The sequence below is a fragment of the Polypterus senegalus genome, chromosome 2 (genome assembly GCF_016835505.1).
Source record: "Polypterus senegalus isolate Bchr_013 chromosome 2, ASM1683550v1, whole genome shotgun sequence".
NCBI classification, from domain to species: Eukaryota; Metazoa; Chordata; class Cladistia; order Polypteriformes; family Polypteridae; genus Polypterus; species Polypterus senegalus.
This window is the reverse complement of record NC_053155.1, coordinates 201,113,121-201,134,866: the sequence shown is the minus strand read 5'-3', so window position 1 is coordinate 201,134,866 and position 21,746 is coordinate 201,113,121. Positions and strand designations below refer to the sequence as shown.

The window sequence follows — 21,746 nt, the reverse complement described above, 5'->3', positions numbered from 1 at the left end:
ATTTGCAATGGATAGATGTCTTAATATTTAAAAGTTAGATAAACATTAGAAGTCATTTGCCTTTGTACTCATTGTTTGTAAATAAAGCATTATGAACTTTTTTGAACAGCTATCATTTCAATAGAAAACTTAAAATGCAAATAGTCGTAAATCCATATATGGACACATATTTAACAATTTACAATATCTGCATCATCTCCTAATTAAAGCATAAAATAGTTTTTATTGATTGTAAATGTTATGTGGTCAACTTAGCAAATACAAATAGAAACAATTAGAAATTCAGTATGGTCCCTTTAGTAAAATATAAAATTTTGTAAATTATAAAATAAAAATAAGATTATATTTTGAAATCTTTTTTGCAGTTTGATGTAAAAAATCAACGTATTTTTCTCAGAAGGACGAAATATGATTGTCTACATTTAGAAGATCTTTTTGTGGGGAACCGTCTGAACATTTTTTCACGTCAACTTCATTTAATAGATTATGGAGATCAGTATACAGCTAGTAAACTGGGCAGCAAAAAACAGAGGTAAGAATAAAAATCTGTATGGAAGAAAATATGTTTTAACAATTTAAAAAAAGCCAATGTTTGCTATGTGATTCTTCATTCTTTTTAGGTTTTAATTGGAAAACAATATCTAGCTTTAAAAGATGAATTCCATATTTATTTTTTCAGTCAATTTTTGTGTGTTAAGTAGAATGTTTCTGCAGCCAACAGTTGTATATACTCTTTAGTATGTAGCAGTTCTTTTTTTTTCTTTTTCAGCATAGTAACTCTGTTGTTTTGTATTTTATATGTTGTGTGCAAAAACTATATGTATTATAAACAGAAAATGTTTATCAAATGTAAGACTTAATTTGCTTCTTTATACTGTATGTAATACTTTTCATGATGAAATTAATTACTGTGGAAGCAAATATTGTGTAATGTGTGTAAATATGACCTGTATTACTGTGGCTTTCTGTTCTTGAAAACATTATCATTTGTTGCTGACTGTATTGTTAAGATGCTGCTTGGTTTTAAATTCAAATCTTTGCTCTTGGCTAAGTATTCATTAACATTGCTGTCGTGACTGATCTTGAAGAATCTAGCAATTATTTTTTTCAAAGCTCTGTTGCACAGAGAGATGTGTGCAGGGAAGAGGATGACTCATATTTTGCCACTATATGGCTAACTGTGATGAATACTAAATAACAAAACCGTGTGCTTCCTATGTACCCCTTGGTGTTTTCCTTAAAAAAAAAAAAAGCACAGATAACAGACTAAGGAGAATATAATTCTCTAAAAAAAGACTGCTTTAGCATTCTTTACCATAAGTTTTATCAATGTTTTTTTCTGTTATTTTAAAGAACACTTGCTATGATCAAGCCAGATGCTGTTGCCAAAATGGGAACAATAATTCAACTAATCAACGATGCAGGTTTGACCATAACAAAGGCTAAAATGACAACTTTTTCAAGGTAAGCAAAGTCTTAATCTGTGCTCTCTTTTAAAATTACATGACACTCTAAAAATGTCTTTGTTAAAAACATTGTTAGGGGTTATTCAATTTATAGCAAATAATTATATGTATTATATTTTTCCACTTTTCTAAGGACCTATGTTGATCACACAAGCCACTAGGCAGATTTGTTGTAAAATAATTTCACTGTCAGTTAATCTATTATCAAGTATATGCAGACATAAATGAAGCTTATTTCATGATGTAGAACCATCTGCAGAAATACTTAGAGGCAGCTTCAGGCAGCCTCTTTAGCTTACGTCTTTCTCTAAGATGCAGAGAATTGCAGTATTGTACTATGCCATTAAACTGAGCTTTTGGAAAAGACCTTAAGTAATTTGCCCCTCAGACCATATTTAGAAGCTTTTGGATTGAATGAAAAAAGATAATGGTCCTCAAGTATCTCCTTGGTTTGCTATGACTTAATAATACATAATGGAGCCTTATTGAAGGCTTATTTCAAATATATTCCTTCGTTGCAGATTGCAAAGTCATGATCATTACTATTAAAGCAGTTAATGTGAGACCACAGGTATGAAGGGCTTAAAAGGCTAATTGGTTTTCCATCCTAGTAGTGGTAGGAGCCGACTAACTTAAACCTTATAGTTATTCACTAGCAAAATACCCGCGCTTCGCAGTGGAGAAGTAGTGTGTTAAAGAAGTAATGAAAAAGAAAAGGAAACATTTTAATAATAACGTAACATGATTGACAATGTAATTGTGTTGTCATTGTCATGAGTGTTGCTGTTATCAAGGATTTGATTATCATTATTTCTTTCAATCAGGTTCATATTTAGAGGACGTGTTGTGTTCAAGTTATATTCCGTGTTTGTCAACCGTTGTAAAGATAACAGGTTTCATTCATCGAAGTGTTCACTACCCAAATCACTACTCGTGATTCTAATATGTTTAACAGGCATTCCCGGTATTAACTTGTGGATTTGCCTGCAAATATTTAGCGGCAGTGTGTCTATGAACTTGTGGAATTGCCTGTGAGTATTTGGTGGCAGCATCACAAAGTTGTTTCCGTCTAGCTGCATCAGAAAATGTACCACGACGTCTGACACGCCTCCTTTTTACTGTTTTCTCACAGCTTGGATTGCTGCTGTTATAATCGGTTTGTGTTTCATGGTTTGTTTCAATTATGTTAGTATTTGCAGGATTTGTTGTGTTGAAGTGACATTCGACATCTGTCAAGCGTGCAACCGGTTTCATTGATAACTTCGCATCCAGCTTTTGAGAATTGAAACATTCATAAACATCAAAGTTTCCACTACTCAAATCATCACCTGTGAATCTAAGATGTTTAAGAGGCATTGAGGTTCTCCAAAGGTGTAAAATATTTGGCCATTTCGGTACACTTGAAAGAGACAACCGAACAATTCGGCGGCAGCTATCAACTCACATGCAGAAGCATAGGTGAAGGATTTAAGCATTTCACTCTTCTAGTGCTCCTGTGTAGTATAATTATCTCCTGTACCGTCCTGAGTCCACACCTTGAACCTGTCCCAGTCATTCAATACATAAGACACAATGTTCCTCCGGATATCAAGAGTGAGCCCGATATGGCCGTGCAATATGTAACACAGAGAATGGAAAAGGCAGATGGCCTCTCTGGGCATGGAAACCACTCGGTAAGTGACAGTTCTTTGATCAATGGTAATCACCTCGATAGACATGTTAATGGGGGTACGGTTGGAACGGTAAAGGAAATGGGTACCTGAACAGTAAACTAAGTCTAAAATACCTACACAATAACTGTAATCATAATAAACAATAAAACAACGGAGAAGCCATGGATTAAATAAAAAGGCTGTAGTTATCAGTAGGGAGACGTGAATCCCGTGGCGAAGCAAGGAAGGAAATGTAGAGACCGGAGCGACAGACGGCCTTATATAGGCAGGCAGCCAACAACGTGGGATGGGGGACCCAACGCCGCCTCACACGGTGACCGATCTGCAGGCTATGGACATATATATTTACGTAAGTAGGATTCAGTTAGCGTTGGGAACCCGCGTACCAAATTTCTTGAAGATGGGCCCATAAGTAACAAAGACTGTTGAAAAGTTCAATATGGTGGCCGACAGGGGCATCATACCACCGAAATAAGTACGTACATTGGTTTCGGTTAGCGCAGGGAAGCCGCCTACCAAATTTCGTAAAGATGGGGACATAAATAAGAAAGTTCAACATGGCGGACGTTGTCGACCGTTATGACCGTTACGCGTAGACTTGCGAAATGAAACCTGTGTAACTTTTGTAAGTAAGCTGTAAGGAATGAGCATGCCAAATTTCAGCCTTCTACCTACACGGGAAGTTGGAGAATTAGTGACGTTGGAAAGTTCAATATGGTGGCCGACAGTGGCGTCATACCACCGAAATAAGTACGTACATCGGTTTCGGTTAGCGCAGGGAAGCCGCCTACCAAATTTCGTGTAGATGGGACATAAATAAGACAGTTCAACATGGCGGACGTTGTCGACCGTTATAGACTGTTATGTCCGTTACGTGTAGAATTTCGAAATGAAACCTGCTTAACTTTTGTAAGTAAGCTCTAAGGAATAAGCCTGCCAAATTTCAGCCTTCTACCTACACGGGAAGTTGGACAATTAGTGATGAGTGAGTGAGTGAGTGAGTGAGTGAGTGAGTGAGTGAGTGAGTCAGTTCCTTAAGAAGTCTTGAAAGAAGGTGTATTTCTCAAATCCATCAATTTACCAAATAGCAACTTCTTAAGGAATTGAATCAATTGGTAAACTGAACTTCATCTTGAATGTCGCAAAAGCATTGTGAAATGAAGAAAATACAATTATTTTGGATGCAATTTTCTCTTTACTGGGCCTTGTTTGAAAATGATAGATATGTATACTGTAGTCAATATAGCAGGTTAAAAAGGATTATAATCCCCAGTAACCCTATAGAGCATTTTCTATGTCTACCAAAAAATTACAAGGTCAAACTTGACAAGTTATTCTAGATTTGAGGAATAATTGCATTACTTATTCTGGAATCTGAGCTGGGAGAAAATTGTTACATTCTTGTTCAAAGAAGAAATCAAAATAATATTGTTTATTGTCGGGTACTACTGTATGTTAAATGTCCATGCATTTATTGTTTTGAATTTATTTTTTAACTTATATAGTCTAATTCTAAAGTACAAATACAAGGCAGGAGCTAACCCTGGATAGTGTGCTAGAACATTACAAGGCAACAACAACATTTTTATTTCTATAGCACTTTTTCATATAAAGGATGCAGATCAAAGTGGCTTGCATGGAACCAAAGAAAAAAGTCTGATGCTATGGTTATATTTCTTGGGAGGACAGAAAAAAAAACCCACTAAGATGCAAAATTTGCAGCATCTTCAAGAGCAAAAGAATGCCCAGCCCACGTTTGTTGTTCTGTGTAACATTAGTGTGTGCAAGTAGTTACTGTTATTTTTAAAGGTTCGTTCTTAAAGATTTAGTGCTTTGGGTCTCATCAACAGCACATGTATTTTCTTCCTTTCGAACATTACAAACAGTTTCACTGTGCTACCAAAGAATTCAGGAAAGGAAACTAGAGAAAATTAGACATTAATAATGATTGCAAATTAGATAGATAGATAGATAGATACTTTATTAATCCCAAGGGGCAATTCATGAAAAATATGAGACACACTCACCCACAATTGGCAAATCAGTAGTCATTGGATCAACTAATCTTTTCCAGTCTTTTTGTTGTTAAAGGGAGGTAGAGTTGCTGGAAAAATGTTTCAAACCCAGTGAAAACATGCTAATGCCACAGACATAGTCAGAAAAAGCTAAATGTAAATATAAATTGTTGTCTCAACACTTGCTTTGTTAATTTTTAATGTGGTGTCTTGGAAGAAAAATATTTGTCATCTACAATGAAACATGCTATTATAATGGCTTCTATTTTATTAAATATAAATCTTTCATTACACCTTTATCGTATTTTCCCCATTTTGCCATTACAATACATATATGCAAGTTCAGGTATTGGTAATGCTTTTTAATTTTAAATTAAAAAAAAAGTAACTATTTTATTTAATTAACCTCTTTATTTATGTTTTAATATTTGCAGTGATATTTGTTTCTTTTCTCTTTGTCATACTAAACTAGTAAATCATCTTATGTTTATCAGATGTCTTAAATCTTGACTTTATATCTATCAATTCATTTTTATAAACCTGGAATTGCCAAAACATATAGTATGTAGGTAACCGGATTTGCTTTTCAGTGATTTTATCATGCAAATCTTTAACATCTGGGAAGACGTCAGAATATTCATAGAACTCATGGTCACTTGATAGTAATTGAGCCAGGATTTGAGCCCAGGACCATAGATTTGTGAGACAACAGTGCTAACGACTGCACCTCTCTGTCACATGTCATATTATATAATATACTAATTTTGTAAAATTATATACTAGATTGGGAGCATGCACCGATAGTGCATTTCTGCACCCACCACACAATGAAGCACATGGATTGGGACCTAAGTATAGCACCACACTGGAGTTTTTTTACAGTGGCTGGAGTACCAATCCTGCCACCAACCCCTAGGTTATTCCTTTAAGCTGAAGGACCTACTTGCAGGGCTGAATTCAGGTTAATGTCATACTTGGCAATAGCAGTTGCAGGTTAAGTGCCCTGCTCAAGAGCCCAATGGAGTAGAGTCACTTCTGGTGTTTTTCAGGCTTCAAACCGGCAACCTTCCGATTACTGGCACAGATCCCTAGCATTAGAGTTACCAGTCCGCCCATATATTAGGCCAAATATTAAAATTGTAGTTTTAATTCCTCAGATAAGTTTATGTAGGAACCTCTCTACTTAATATTGGTTCTGACATCTAATAACACAACACAAAGCAATTAAAGTATTACAGATGTTTAATTTTTAGAATGCTGTCCTTCTTTAAAAAAGTAATTTTAATTAAGAAGAAATGTACAATATTTTTCACTGGTAGGAGTCAAGGTAGGAGTATTTGCAGTTGTATAACAATATTGTTAAAATGTACTTGCTTTTTTCATCATTCTAGATAAAGTGCTTAACGTGACTACAGTTTGGGTGTATGTAATGCAGGAAAGTTCATCATTTGGTTCCCTGTCTTAAGGGACAGATCATCTCATTCTTTGGTTTATCTCCTTCATTACTGTCTTTTGTTTTTTTCACAAGTCATTGCTGGTAATTCCTTGTAAAATGTACCATGTTTCCTAACCTCAGAATAAAATTTATTTTTAATGAAGTTTTAAATTTAATTCATTTAAAGTTACCTGTGAAAATTAAGGAAATTGTCTTGCATAAAAATCTGAATGAACAAATAATATTTTAATAACAATGTAAAGAAATGAAAACCTAAACTCCCTGTGGTTCTTAATTCTGGAGATGTATAATAATGATAAGATTTCGATTTGTTGAATTACGATTTGACAAAGCCAAAATATCTAATGCTGTGTTTAACAATCATACCTGTTAAGTGGCATTTTTGATTAACTAGTAGCCTCTCTCTGTAGTATATCAGTTTTGTTATATAGACTGTCTTAAGGAAACTTAACTATAAATGTACACTCTTCTTGACAAAATCAAATCTAATAGATACATTGATTTTAAGTTTTTCCTGGGGCATACTGTTTTAGTGGCCAATTTGTAGTGGCCAATTTGACCATTTGTTGTAGATAGCTTTTGTAAAAATGTATGTTTCTGTTTGTACTTTTTTGAACAATTTCATATTTCCAACTTGAACTCTAAAGTAAATGACACCTTATTGTTTTTAATCACTGCATGTATTTTATTAAGAGATCATTTATTTGTACCTTAGCCAAGGTTGTTTTCTGTCTTTTAAACAATTCTAGTGGGGTGGGATTGGTATCTCTGGCCTTTGTAAATGGGTTAAGCAAGTTCAAAAAATGAATGCCTGGAATAATTAATTTTTACTTCCATGTTCCATAAATTTGATACTATGTTTTTTATTGTATGACTTAAAGCAAAACATTGCTAAAATATTTAATACCTGTCTTGAATATGATTGTTTCTGTCCCTGAACAACCAGCTCACCGTTTTCTAGTACCTTCTTAATAAATTTGACACTTTCTTATCCTCAACTGTTTTTCACCTTCACAAATTTCTGAATGATTTACCAGGCATTATGTAGAAGTCTTACATGCAGAACTCTAAACAATAAAAGTTCATAATTCTTAAGGTTCTGCTACTATCTTTTATTCTTAAATTGCATTATAGAAATCAAGATTACAGAATGTTGTGTATTGACTAATTTGGAAAAAATGTACTTCTTTATTTGTGCGATTAATCTTCACAGTCAATTTATTATCAATTTCTTGAGGACACTGGGAAATGCATTCAATAGGGGACAAAGTGGCCAACCTTGATGTAAAATCATTAGATAACTAAACATGGACTGAGTAGCTTTCTCTTCTCAGTATGCACACTGGTCTTATTATGTTGTTAATATTTTGAACTTCTCTTAAAATAATGGCATAAATGCCCAACTGTGTAACAGTGTGATACAGTATGGCAATTAAAGGACAGTATTTTCCAAAGTGCAATTAATGTCATCAGTTAATTTTACTGCAGGCTTTCCAATATCATCAGTTCACTTTGGAGGTTAAAGTCATTTTTTCACTCATTCTGTTTTGTGCTTAATTAAACCTAAACATTACAAATTTAACAGAATTGGAAGCAACACAAGTGATCCCTCACAGCTTACCTTTCCCCAATTCATCTTGACTTGGGTAATAGAACAAAAAAGGTTAAGATATCCTCTAACTAGCGAAAGACAACACTGATCTAAAAATTGCTACTGTCTAGAAAGGTAAAGCCTCAGTAGGCAAAATAAGGTGAGGGTAACCAAAAGAAGCAGTGTAGGATTTAAAGAATTTGAACAGCAGTGCCACCGTCCTCTAGTTGCTCTGTTAATCAGAGATGCAGATTTATCTGTATGCAACAAATTTTATGTCATTTTAAGTTTATATTCACAAAAATCATAAGCTGGCCTGGCTTATCTTATCTTTTGTTACCTTCAGGTCACAATGTAGTTTTAAGTACTGCCCTCAGTAATCCGATAGACTGTTCAGTCACAGTGAAACTATAGTTGTAGGTTAACTGTTTATAAATTAAAACATTGCTCTAGTACTATTACCACTACTGATGCTCTTGTATTTTGGAACCACAGCCCATATGATGCACTCATTACATCTACATCTCACTTCTTAGTATCTTAGTCACATTTAGCCTTTTTTTCTTCTCAGTTCAGGGGATGCCAGGTCCTCCTTCACAAGGTCTGTAACAGACTAGAGTTCTTTCTCTACCTCTTAACAGCCTGGATGGCTTTTAAGTGATTTCATCTCACCTTTTGGTTCAGCGAACAAATAAATATATTCAATCTAAGTGAACCTTTTATTTTAGTACTTTTCACATCTTGTGACCAACAATATGTACTTGAGAAATTAACCATTTTGGGGAAAAATCAGCTGTATACATGTGCACAGATATATAAAGCTTTATAATGGAGAATATAACTATGTTCAGATCAGGTTTTATTCATATTTCAAATCATGTACAAAGGCAATTTTCCCTCATCTAACATCCAATTTTAGTGATTCTGAATAGCCCTAAATAAATTACACAATCCTGTAACATTTCATGAAGGTTCCTTGTTTGCAGAGTACAGAGATATCCAAAACGAGTCCAAAACAAGTTAAAAAAGGTACTTGTCAGGACAAAGATATGAAAAAATTTTACAGGTATTACACATCTCGAAGATTGCTGAGAAGACCATCATTAAGAAGTGAAGGAGATATGGCCTCACCCAGACATTCCTCCAGTTTGATAACCTGGCAAGGAGAAATCTCATCAGGAAGAGTGCCAACAGTTCAACACAGTCTTAAAGAAACTGCAGAAATCTAAGGTAGTAACAGGCCACCTTCTGCATATTGCAAGCATTTTATGTATTCTCAGCAACAACTATATGGTATGGTTGCTACAAAGAAGTTATTTCTCACAAAAAGAACATTCAAGTTTGCATAAATTTTGCAAGAAGACATGTTCAATCACTGAACATCATGTAGGAAAATGTTGTAAGGTCTGTTGAGACCAAAGGAGAACATTTGGGTCTCAATTCCAAACGATTTGTTTGGTTCAAAGACAAGACAGCAAACAGTCACCATACCTAGTATCAGGTATGGTGTTGGTAATACCACACTTTGGACCTATTTCACTTTGGTAAGGGCAAGAACCACATTGAGGACAGATGAGATAGGTAATAGCCACAAATATTAATGTATTTTTGCATAAATTTACTTCCCTTTGCCAAAATCTTGAAGTTTAAGAGAATCCCCAACATTTACCACAACATAGACTTGATGCAGGATACAAGGAATAGGTTAATAACACCAAGACCAATGTCTTGGAATGGTGCAATTAGAGAAAAGAATATAGTCCTACAGAACATCTATGTACTTATCTAAAAAAGCCCATGCTCATGGCATCCCATCACACTTTGGCTAATCTTGAACTCTTTTGCAACACAGAGTGAGATATTATTGTAAAATCCAGATCTGCTAAGTAGATAGAGACCTATCCAAGCAAACTTACTTTCAGCAATTGAAGAAAAGATGTTTTACTTATACTGTGTACATACACTTATTAAAACAAAGCATTAAAAGGTTCTTAAATTGTTTTTCCTAAAAAAAATCTCTCTTTTTTTAACTTTTGCATTGTTTGTTAGAAAAAATGATATGATTTGCCTTGATTTCAGTTTTTATATCAGTTAAAGTTTAAATTTTAGTAAGATTGTGTAGAACCATCACATATACCATATCATTATGATCAGTTAGTAGTGTACTTTATATCCAGCTACACATTTTCCAATCTTAAACTTTTATAGTAACAGGTCAAAGTGCAGTAAGATGTAAAACAGAAATCAACTGAATTGCAGGGCACACATGGATACAACCACACCAACTAAGGGTAAACTTCAAGGTACCAGTAAGTGTAACATGTATGCCTATTGAAAATGTGAGTACACCAGACCCCCTGATTTTCCCACATGGAGCTGTAGGACTATGCTGCCCAATACAGTGAACAATTGTAGTGAATTTAAGTTGCATTTATGCTAATTAAATATCGTTTTTGAGCAATATTTAAAGGCAAAGATCTGTAAAATATTTGCTGTCCAGAAGTGATAGCTTTGAATGTATCTTTTTGGCATAATGGATTTAAGAAAATGATTTACAATTTTTGAAAAAAATGCACAAGTTTTTAAACCTGTCTTAATATTTTGACTGCCATGCAGAGCTATGAAATGTTTATCTCAGTTTTGTGCACCCATCCATTCTAAACTGCTAGTTTACTGTAGGTTGATAATTCTTCCTTTACCGTTTTCTACTTTCAATTAAATACAATACAGTTAGTGGATAAATAAAAGCATAATCATAGACAAATACATTAAGTTATGAAGCCGTTTAGTCCGTTAGAGGGATACAGGGACCTGGCACCTCGCCCAGCAGCATTGGTAGTAAGGCAGGCTATACTTCTGTCTTTCAGGAGATTTACCAATTAAACCGCTTGATTTTTGCAAGTGACTTTTAGAAATGAATAATTATCCATCTGCTTGAGAATACAGAAATAAACACATAAACAAATAAAGACATTTTACCAAATAGGAGTTTCTAAAAATATATTTAAGGCTTAATAAGTGTAAACACATTTACAGTTGTTTTTGCGCATTGCTTATGCTAGGGTGTTGTCTTCTATTGTGTACAGCGCCTATTGTTTTGGCTTCCTTTTTAAGCCCTGCTCCATTCCTGTCCCACCCTGTGTACCGTGTCTGTTATACAGTAGTAGGGTAAAGGATATATCCAGGCCTGCTATAATATAAACATATAAAAAATTGCTTTAAGGTGTATTATGCCATCTTATTTCAAAACTTTGTCAGAGTCTGAGAATTGTGCTAAAGGTGTGAAAATCTCTCATCTTCAGTCAATCAGCAAATCAAGCTCCAGTAGGTGTTATGCTCCTCATAGAAGGAACTATTTATCCGGTTATTTCCCAGGTCCTGTTTGAGAATCCAATCATGATCAACCCTAATTGGTGGTTTCCCTTATAAATATAAGCTAATTATGCACCTTTTAATTTGTCTTCATTTAAAAATTATAACTTAGTCAAGTAGAAAATTTTTAATTCCAAAGTATTAGAAGGCTAATAGAAGACAAGATTTGAAATACTATGGCAGTAATCACCTTTAAACCATATGAAAGAAAGGCAGCAACGATATTATCTAATCCATTTTAGATACTACTGCTTATTCAAAAGAAAATATTTCTGCTATATATCAGTGCAACATTCATGTGAAGTTATGTTTACATTACCTATAAAGCACTACCTTGCATAGCATGATTATTTTACATGAAAATTCACAAAAATATTCATATATTTTTCTTCAATTGGGGGTTTAGCTTGGGTTAGGCACTTTGTGCTGAGTGTTTAGCTTTTTGTCCTTTGAACTTATAGTACAGTGCTATGCATTGAAGCTAGTTATCCTAGCACAACTTCAAGGATATTCATAACTCATTAACTACCCTTCTTTATGACATTTCTTGCAGGAAAGAGGCAGTGGATTTCTATGCTGAACATCAGTCAAAGTCTTTCTTCAAGTGAGTATTTTATGAGTTAATATTTGACCCTTTATAGTTTATTGATCAAGAGGTTGGAACTTCAAGGTGTGCCGAAAGTTGTGCTTCACTTATCAGCATTTCTAAGGCATTGGCTTGACTTTGCATTAGCAGGTCAAGTAGACACCGGGTAAAGATTTGCACCTGAATATACAATACAGTACATTATAAAAAATGTAATTGTATTATTATTTTTTCCATAGTTTTTTTAAAATACTTTACAAATACACTTTTATGATGTAAATTTGTTAAGTGAATGTTGTACTTATTTTGGAGAAGGTAATTTTTTATCCTTCTCTCAGCACAGAAATGAGAAAAGCATTGTAATGTTTTGTGGTGCTGTTGAGAAGAACTCAAGCCCACAAGGCCCTGAATTGGATTAAGTGAGTTTGAGAATGAGAATATTGCATTCTCTCATGACAGGCTAAATTTCCTCAGAAGAAACTGTCCCAGAAAAGTTTATTGGTATTGGTATCTCTGTGGCTAAGGCTACTGTGATAGTTTAAATGTTATAATTAGAAAGGCTGCAGAGGTTAGGAGCATGCACTGATACTGTACAGTGCATTGCGACACTCGCCACATGACAAGCCACCTCAAGATCCCAGATTAGAACCCGAGTGCAGCCATGCCATGGGGGACACCTCAGCACCACGCTAGCTCCAGGTTTGAATAAAATCAATTTAAAATAAAATAGAGGAAGTGCTGAAATCCTTGTATATTGTCATAGTGTTCTGGCTAACCTCTTCAATGTTGTGTGAAAATTAGGAGGCAATGCCTTGGTTCTACCAGATTGGTTTGATGGTCCCCATTTTTATCGAGGGTGTGTTACATTTACTTAGGGATTAAACTTCCTATGCTCCCTAGAAATATATATGCTGAGCAAGTGGGAACAACTTTGTCTAATCCAGAAGGAGCAATATGGATTCAGCCCTGGTCAAAGAACAGTGAAAAAAACTATTTGTCCTGAGGGGTCATTGTATTTTTCTAGATTTTTTTTGCATATAATTTGTGTACTTGGAGTACTTGGAAAAACTTGTAACAATGTACAGTATTCATTGTTGAGAAATGAGCAATAAAGTTTGAGGATCCTGGGCTAGTGCCTCGTGTTGTTTGGTTCTTGTATATTCTAATAAATAGCTGTGTTGAAATGCTTGCCATTAAATTGAGTCTGTTCAATCTGGGCATTGGGTTGTGCAAAGGGGTGCATATTTTCTCCTTCTCTATTCATAACTTTCAGGGCAGGATATTGAGCTCTTAGAAATATGCAGTTTTGTAATCTAACGGTTTCATATTTGGTATCTGCAGAGTATGTTATTCCCTTGGCTGTCAATTTAGGTGTTCATTGGAATAGTTTACATCTGAATGTGATGTGGTTGGGATGTGAATTAACCTTTTTAAATCTGTGGTCATGTTTATTTCAAAGAAAACATGGCTTGTTTCCTGTGGACAAGGTGCAGGCAGATGTCCTAAGTAGAGGAGCTCATGTACCTTGGGCTCCTGTTAACAAGAGAGGGCAGAGACAATCATTAGATTTTTTGGTGAATCTTTGTAGCATCAGCAGGTTCACTGGACTGTGGTGATAAAGACAAAACAAGTCTTTCAATGAAGCTTTTGGCTTACAAGCCCTTATTAGTGACTAAAATGACGAGATTTCAAGTAGGCGTAGCCAAAATGAGGATACTGAACTTAATTGCTAGGCTTATGTTCTGTTATATGCTTAGGAACTGAGAAATATGGGAGGAGTTGATGTGAGGTAGGCCTAAAGTCCGTATTCTACTGGCTGTATCCTGTGTGAGTTTTACCCTGCATAACCCACTGACAGACCCAGGAGATGATCGAGGGATTGGTTCTCTCAACTAGCCTGAGGAAGACTGGGAGTTCCTCAGGAAGAGCTGGAGGAAATTGTTGGAAATAGGATAGGAGTATAAACTCAGTTCAGCATGTTGCCATTGCAGCTTTCACTGGAGAAAGTGTAGTGAAATTGAATGACAAATAGTTATGATGAAACCTGTAATAATGACTGATTCTATGTAGGAGTTGTTTTTAACTTCATATAAAAAACAAAGTCCCAATATAATTGTTTAATTATTCAAGTACCACTAAAGACATTTGAAAGCTGTTTATTTGTTAGCATGTCTGACCACTTAGGGTTCTGGCATTTTATTTGTTTTCTTTCTTTTTTTGTTCTTGGCTATAGTATAAACCATGCAATGCCAGCTGTGCTGTTTGGAATTGCAAGGGATTGATTTGTCACCCTAGGATTTCAGTGAGCCATGCTGTAAATCTTTTACTTTTACAGATTTTAATTTCAGTAAGGCTGATTATGGCTCTGTATAAAATAGTATTTGTCCTTTATTTATCTCCAGAGTGACATGTTGGGTAGGGCTCTTTTCAGTTTATGTCCCTAAATTATACTCTATATTGGATTTTGTATTCACAGTATACGCATTCTAGGGGGTCATTGGGAGAAATTATTTCTTTTCCTCACTGACCTTTTAGAAATGTTAATTTCTTCCTGGTTTTACATTGAATTTTCTGCTTTCTTCAAAGGGGACTTGTCTATGAGTGGTTTCTGCAGGTTTGAGACAGTCAAAGGTTGTATTTCCTTCAAGTATAGTATATCCTGTGCTGTGTGGAATTCAAATCAGAAAACATTTAGGAGAACAGTGCCATCTGTTTCAATTCAGTTTTATTTTCCTTTTTTTATTAAAGCTTTTGTATAAAACTACACTTTCTTTATTGAGTAGGATGATAAATCTCAATTTCCTGTTAATTGCTGTTGATTTAAATGAAAACTAATTTAATAAGTTATACACTGTTCATCACATTTCTGCTATAAATAATGATCTTAGTAGAGTCCATGTATTGGAAAAGTGAGTCTGGAAAATGATTGAATGCTAACGAACCAATGAAGCAGATTTCAGTTCAAATGCAATACCTACATATTGGAATTTAATTTCTTAGAATGTGATCTGGTTGAGTTTTACTAATTTTAAATAACTGTTGCTGGAAAATATGAGCTTGGAAAACCATTGCTTGTTAGAGTAAAGACTAAAGTTAACATTTGAACCCATATTTCATAATTGTGTTGTGTTCCTTATGGTCATCTTCCATAAACTGTTTAACAAAGGTCAACATCAATAAATAAAAAACGTAAATATATTTTAGGTATGAAAGTTGAGAATACTTCCCATATCACAAAAGTACACATATATCTTCTTAGCTCACACAATCAGAAATCTTCCATGCTGCATAAGAACATACAATAATGAATCATTAAGTACCAAATTGTTAGTTTTGGTGTGGCTTTTAAAGAATCTTTGAATGAGGTGAAAAAAACAAAATTATGCAGGCAAGGAAATGTATTTGAACATTGAAATCTGGTCTGTTTTATTTTGTATCATCAAGCTATGCTATAACTGGCTAACATGGAAACAAATCTTAGTCATCCGCTGTTGGACAAAGCAACAATTGGTCCATTACCTCTTCACTCTTCAGCTGAAGTGCTGCATTACTGAACTATAGTTAAATGCAGATAAGCAAGTTAAGGTTTTCCTGTCACAAAAAAATTTTATCAACAAGACATTAAAGCACTCTAATTGCTAGATATTGCAAAAAGCAAAAAAATACTGTTTAAATGTCTTTAATAAAATTAGTTCTCTAGGTAATAAAGACCGGATATGTTTTATTTGCATTGAGTTTTCTTTGCTGGTATATTTACTTTTTGTACCTTGCCCATCTCCATTTTAAATACCTACCTCAGGTAATGTATAGTTAACAATTGTTAGGATAGTTGTTTTTTAAGCATTTTTTAGATAAAAGTATAATATAATAAAATATATAAAATATAAAATATAAATAAAGTATGTAAGTATAATAGACGTATTACAGATATAATTACAGTTCATGCAAATTAATTCTGTTTAATGACAAAATAAAAACATATAGCATTTATTAACAACATATTAACAACATATAGTATTAATTTATATGAACTGTTGACATTATTGTCCTTATGACATAATACTCCAACTTCAGTCTTTTCAAACAGCCTAATATGCATACTTAATTACTGTCTTGTATTAAAATATGAGTAAGTATAGACACACTGTAGTATTGATATTCCTTTTCTTTGCAGTAATCTCCTTCAGTTTATAACTTCTGGCCCAATCATTGCCATGGAGATCTTTGGAGATGAGGCTGTGGCAGCTTGGAGGAGACTCATTGGGCCAACAGACTCAAGTGCTGCTCGAACTGAGGCACCAGACAGCGTGAGAGCAAAGTTTGGCACAGATGGAACCAAAAACGCTGCACATGGATCAGATTCAATTGCATCAGCAGCTCGAGTAAGATAACAGAATAATTAACAGGCTGTTTGATTCTAATTACTGTCTTTAGACATTTGAAAATAATTTATATAATACCTTTTGAAATTTTGCATGATTACTTGTTAGGTCTAGAAAAAAAACATGCTTTAATGTTTAAAATGTTCACCATTTTTATAATGTAAGAAATAATCTATAAAAATAAGAAAACAGAAAATAGCCCAATAGTACATGCAGTTATTAAACAGAGTGGTATATTTATTTTGGCACAATCTGTTTTATAACATTTTGCTGTAAAGGTGTGTAGGTAATAAACTACACTCTAGTAGCTGTTCATACAGGTAATATTTTTGTTACATTTTCTGATTATTCTATTATTTGAAACTACAAGTAGCAAAAATTGATAACAGATATTTTAAAATGCATCAATTCCTCATTTACAATATGTATATGATTTCACTATTTGAAACATTTTATTTTATGCTTTATTTACTAGACAGTATTTTATATTTACTATTATGTTAAACATGGACATTTGAATTTTGTAGCAATATTGATGAAAATGTAGATGGGCAAAGACATATAAAAATTGGATAGTTATAGTATTTAATCTAGAATATAATTTGTCTACTTAAATGTAGTGATAAAGAGGAACTTTCATAGCAGCTTTGGCAGAACCTTGCAAAAATTGCACTCTTGGCCCTCGGTAATCTGAACAGCAGTGAGCATGTGTCCTTTAAGTTTTGTCTTTCGTGTTTCTTCTTTTTCTTATTTTTCATTTGTCTTATTTATGTTCACCTTGTTCAGTCAATCAGTGTGTTTATGTACGCTTCAGTAACCCAGGTATTCACAAAAACCTGATTTTTAAAATGCCATATAAACCCCTATTCAAGCCGCCAGCTCCACTTCACACGTACTTGGGCTCTTGGGCTCCTTTCTCAAGAACTGCAGGCAGTCACATATCCATGCTAATAAATGTAATTTGAGGATTGTGCCTAAGTGCTGCTCTTTAAATTCTTGATACTCTCTCTCTCTCTTCCACACACAGTGCCATATCCTCTGCAGAACTTCTCAAGATGGCACCATTTCTTTTCCAGGTCCATGTATCTCCATTGTAATTTTCATTACAAAAATACCATTACTCCAGTTCATGTTAATTAAATAAGAAATAACAAACTAGTTCAAACCAGACTGTACTGTCCCACATCCAGTCTTTTTGGAAAGTTTTCTGATAATACATATTAATAACACAATGCAATATTTAGGTAGGATAATTATTTAGCAAGTTTATTAAGCGTAAAATGATCACAGTTTAAGTAACCCGTGTTGAATTCCGCTAGAGCTGAGATCTGCCAAAAGGATTTTTTCCCATCTTTTCTGCTCACATGTGCTGTCAAGGGAAATACATTGCAATAACACATTTGTTTTTATAATAAGAGACTAACTTACTGAATAAGCTGGATTTCTTGTTACAGCTTATTACTAATCTCAACTACAATAGTTAACATTAATTGAGTTTTACATACCATTGTACTTTTGAAAAAAATGCAGATCATGTTAATGATTGTGTTTCATAGAGTGATTGCTACTTTTTCACATGGTCTTTACAATAATGTTAAGTAGTGAATTATTAGTAGTGTGTTATCCCCTCTTCTGTTCAGCCTTGCCATCAACTGGTTGATGTATAGCACTGGTAATGGAAAAGGGCTGCAATGGGTAGATGGCAACCAGTTAAAGTCAAAATCTGACGATGATGTCATTATGATTGAGACTAATGCATAGAGGGCACAAGACAAAATGAATCGCTTAGCAATCACTGGACAGAAACTAGGATTGCTTATCTCGACCAAAAAAACAAAATTGATGTAATTAACACTTCATGCTCATCCCAATACATCAATGGCAATCACATGGACAACATTCAAAGGTTCACTTATCTTGGCAGCCTGCTTACCTGAGACAACAACACTATATCTGAGATCAAGATACATATTGGCAAGACATCCTGTGCAATGAGCAGGTTGTGGAACATTTGGGATGACAAGCAGCTGTCCACATACACCAAGATGACACTATATATAATAGTGTTATCCCAATTCTTCTATATGAGGCTGAGACATGTTTCCTTTCTCACGAAGGCACAACATGCTAAACTGGACAGCATTGATTCATGTGGTCTACACCAAATCATGCACATATGATGACAAGAAATGACCAGTACAGATATGGTTTGGACAAGAGCTGCCTAGTTGCCCATCAGTACAAAGTACAGAAAAGACGCCTAGCTTGGTTTTTCCTTCTAATATGTATGAACAAAAGCAGATTACGTAAACAAGCCATGTAGTGGGCCTTTCCCAGAACAATGGCAATCGGGCAGACCAAGAACGATCAGGGCACAAAACATTAACAAAGACCTTCACTTACTGTGTATGAATCAGACAGAAGTACAGTAACTGGCACTTGACAAATTTGCTTGGCATCATCATATTTCTGCCTTATGTTCCATGGGGCACAAAAAGTCGTAAGAAAAAGAAAGTAGTGAAAAACCACAAGATTTCTTTATTAAGTATTTATTGATTTATAACTATTCAGTTTTGTATCAAGATAGTTAAGGAAGTCAGATGTTCAGAGTTACAGATTAGCAGATATCTGATCACCCATTTGGTGTTATAATGAAAAGCTTTCAGGATTTTTTTGTTAATTGCAAAAATGAAATGTATAGTGTAGGTTAGGATGAAGCCTGATGATATTTGGATTTTATGGAATTCCCATTTTTATTTTTGAGTCTCTTTTTCTTTTTACCACATAATGAAAAGTCAAGGGCTTAAGAATGAAGATGAAACCATGTTAAGCTACATCTTTGTAATCATGGGGTCAACTTCTCAGCCATTCTTTTATTTATATAAAAAGTTACTCTGATGTACATCTGGCTCAAAATCGTTACATTCTTTTCTCTACTGTACTTGTATGTTTGTAGAGTACGGTGAGATTAGTTACACCTTGTGAAATAAATGCCAATGACACTGCAAAAAAGGTTTGGGGCAGCCACTCTGTATACTTGAAATGTTGGCTGAATAAAAAGGCAAAAGGTTTAAGCAATGTTCTTTACAGACTTAAGTATGGCAGGGGAAATGATGTCATCTGGGTAGGAACTGGACGTGATGTCATCTGGTCCAGAACCAGAAGTGATGTCATCGGGCCCAGGCAGACTTTCCTGTGGTTGGTCTGCAGAAGAAAAAGAGAAAGGATTAGTGCATTCTGCCACCCTCTGGTCTGGCATGGAATTATCCTTTTTTGTGCCCTTTAGCTTCCTCCCATGCGCACGTGTGTGACAGCCTCCTGTGATCAAGTGCATTATAAGATCTTTCTTTAAAAACATGTAGCTAATGTTTGCTTGTCAGAATTAGACTATACATCAAGAACTATTTAGCTAGAATTTAATGAGCAGAAGAGATAGTGAGGTGAGGACACTTTGAATAATTGAAATTCTTAAACTTGCAGAACATTTGCTAAATATGTATAATATTAGTAGAAGTCTGCAATGCTGACAAAACCCATATATTTTCTTCAGGTGAACAATAGCTTTTAAATTAAACAAGGGTGTTACATTTGTTCATGCCAACATCAGTTAAATGTTTGTAGAGTATAATATTTACTTTGTCTAAAACGGCATTTCCCAGTCTTTGTGGTTTGCGACTCACTTTTGGAGGGTGTCCCCCTCCATGAAATTAGCACTGTCTTCTGCGCAGAGGAAGTGGGGTGGTCCCCCTCGGTGATTTGAGCACAATCTAAAAGAGGTTGGTTCCCAGGAAATCATCAGCGCATCACAGAGCTAGATGAGTCAAGTGCGATAATCAGTGCATTTCTTCCTTGGTGAATTGTGCACAATCACCAGAGTTCGTCCGGGATCGATCATGATCTGCCTGCAATGCTGCCACTGTGAATCAAGCGTTGTCATTGCAGCAATGGGAGGCGTTTTGTCTGGGGTTGGCCACAGTCCACCTGCAATTTTATTTTTATGCAGATTTTATTTTTTTCTCCAGCTGTCTGGAGGTTTTTTTTTTTCTGTCCTCCCTGGCCATCGGACCTTACTCTTATTCTATGTTAATTAATGTTGACTTATTTTATTTTCATACTTTGTCTTCTATTTTTCTATTCTTCTTTATGTAAAGCACTTTGAGCAACATTCTTTGGATGAAAATGTGCTACATAAATAAATGTTGTTGTTGTTGTTGCAATGCCGCCACGGCCCACAGGTTGGTAGAGACACTGGTCTAAAATATAAGTATTTATTTAAAGTGTTGTATATCTCCATAAGCATTACCTAGCATCAGTCTGCATTATTAATTACTATAGCAAATATGAATAATACTCTCGTACTGTCACACAAGATGAAAACCTGAAATCACTGTAGCTAAGGCATAAAAGCCAGTCAAGTATAAATATTGTTCAAGCCATTTTTGCCCACTACTCTACTCTGGTGAAGAACAAATAACCAGCTACAGAATTATTCCTTTGTTGCTTAGCTAGAACTGTTGTGCTGAGTGCTACTTCTGTGTTTGCATTACTATTCCATATATGACCATGCATGAGTGTAGACTCTTCTTTAGTTATGTAAGTTTAAAGCATGTTGTTTGCTTTTACTATACCCAAACTACACATATTCGTTTAATTTTATTGTTAAAGTAAAGACATATCTTTTGTATGCTATGATAAAGTACAACAAAAATTTCTTCACATGGCTCTAGGACTGCAAAGTTCACAATTTTACCATTTTGTCACAGTAAGTTCTTTAAATTAAAGGGTAGTATTACTGTCTGCACATTTTAAATCTAACATTTCAAAAATAATCTGTAAAAAAGTATGTATTAGTTTCTCAGAGTAGCCCTAGAAAATCAGCTAAAATTTGATTACATGAATTCAGTGATCAGTCTCAAAACCAATTTTACCCAAATCATGAATAAGGCCTTGAGTTACTTAAACTGCTCACAGTTTACCCTCAGGGAACAAACCACACTTTTTCAAAAGAGGATCAAAACCTCAGATTATCAGGCGATAGTTGCTTAGTGTTTCTGCCCACCAACACTCAATTATTTTATGGGTTCTGTCATAAAAGAATAAATGACAAGGTAATATAGTCTATTTTCAAAATTAAAAAAATGAAACAGAGATTTGTAAGCTAGTAAACAATAATATAACAAGGTTGAAAAAAGTCATATATTATTG

General features: G+C 34.6%; 1 protein-coding gene and 1 long non-coding RNA gene across 2 annotated transcripts in view; one reads left to right on the top strand and one right to left on the bottom strand.

The window, feature by feature from the left end:
* nme7 (NME/NM23 family member 7) overlaps nucleotides 1-21,746 on the top strand; it is a 212,231-nt gene that overhangs the window by 31,416 nt on the left and 159,069 nt on the right. The window contains exons 3-6 of the mRNA XM_039745178.1: nucleotides 366-532; nucleotides 1,354-1,464; nucleotides 12,127-12,177; nucleotides 16,334-16,541. Coding sequence (XP_039601112.1) covers nucleotides 366-532; nucleotides 1,354-1,464; nucleotides 12,127-12,177; nucleotides 16,334-16,541 — 537 coding nt within the window. The remainder of the gene's footprint in view (nucleotides 1-365; nucleotides 533-1,353; nucleotides 1,465-12,126; nucleotides 12,178-16,333; nucleotides 16,542-21,746) is intronic.
* Nucleotides 18,552-21,746, bottom strand: part of LOC120523664 — a 136,533-nt gene continuing 133,338 nt past the window's right edge. Inside the window, exon 3 of the long non-coding RNA XR_005632678.1 lies at nucleotides 18,552-19,745. This is a non-coding gene — a long non-coding RNA (uncharacterized LOC120523664). The remainder of the gene's footprint in view (nucleotides 19,746-21,746) is intronic.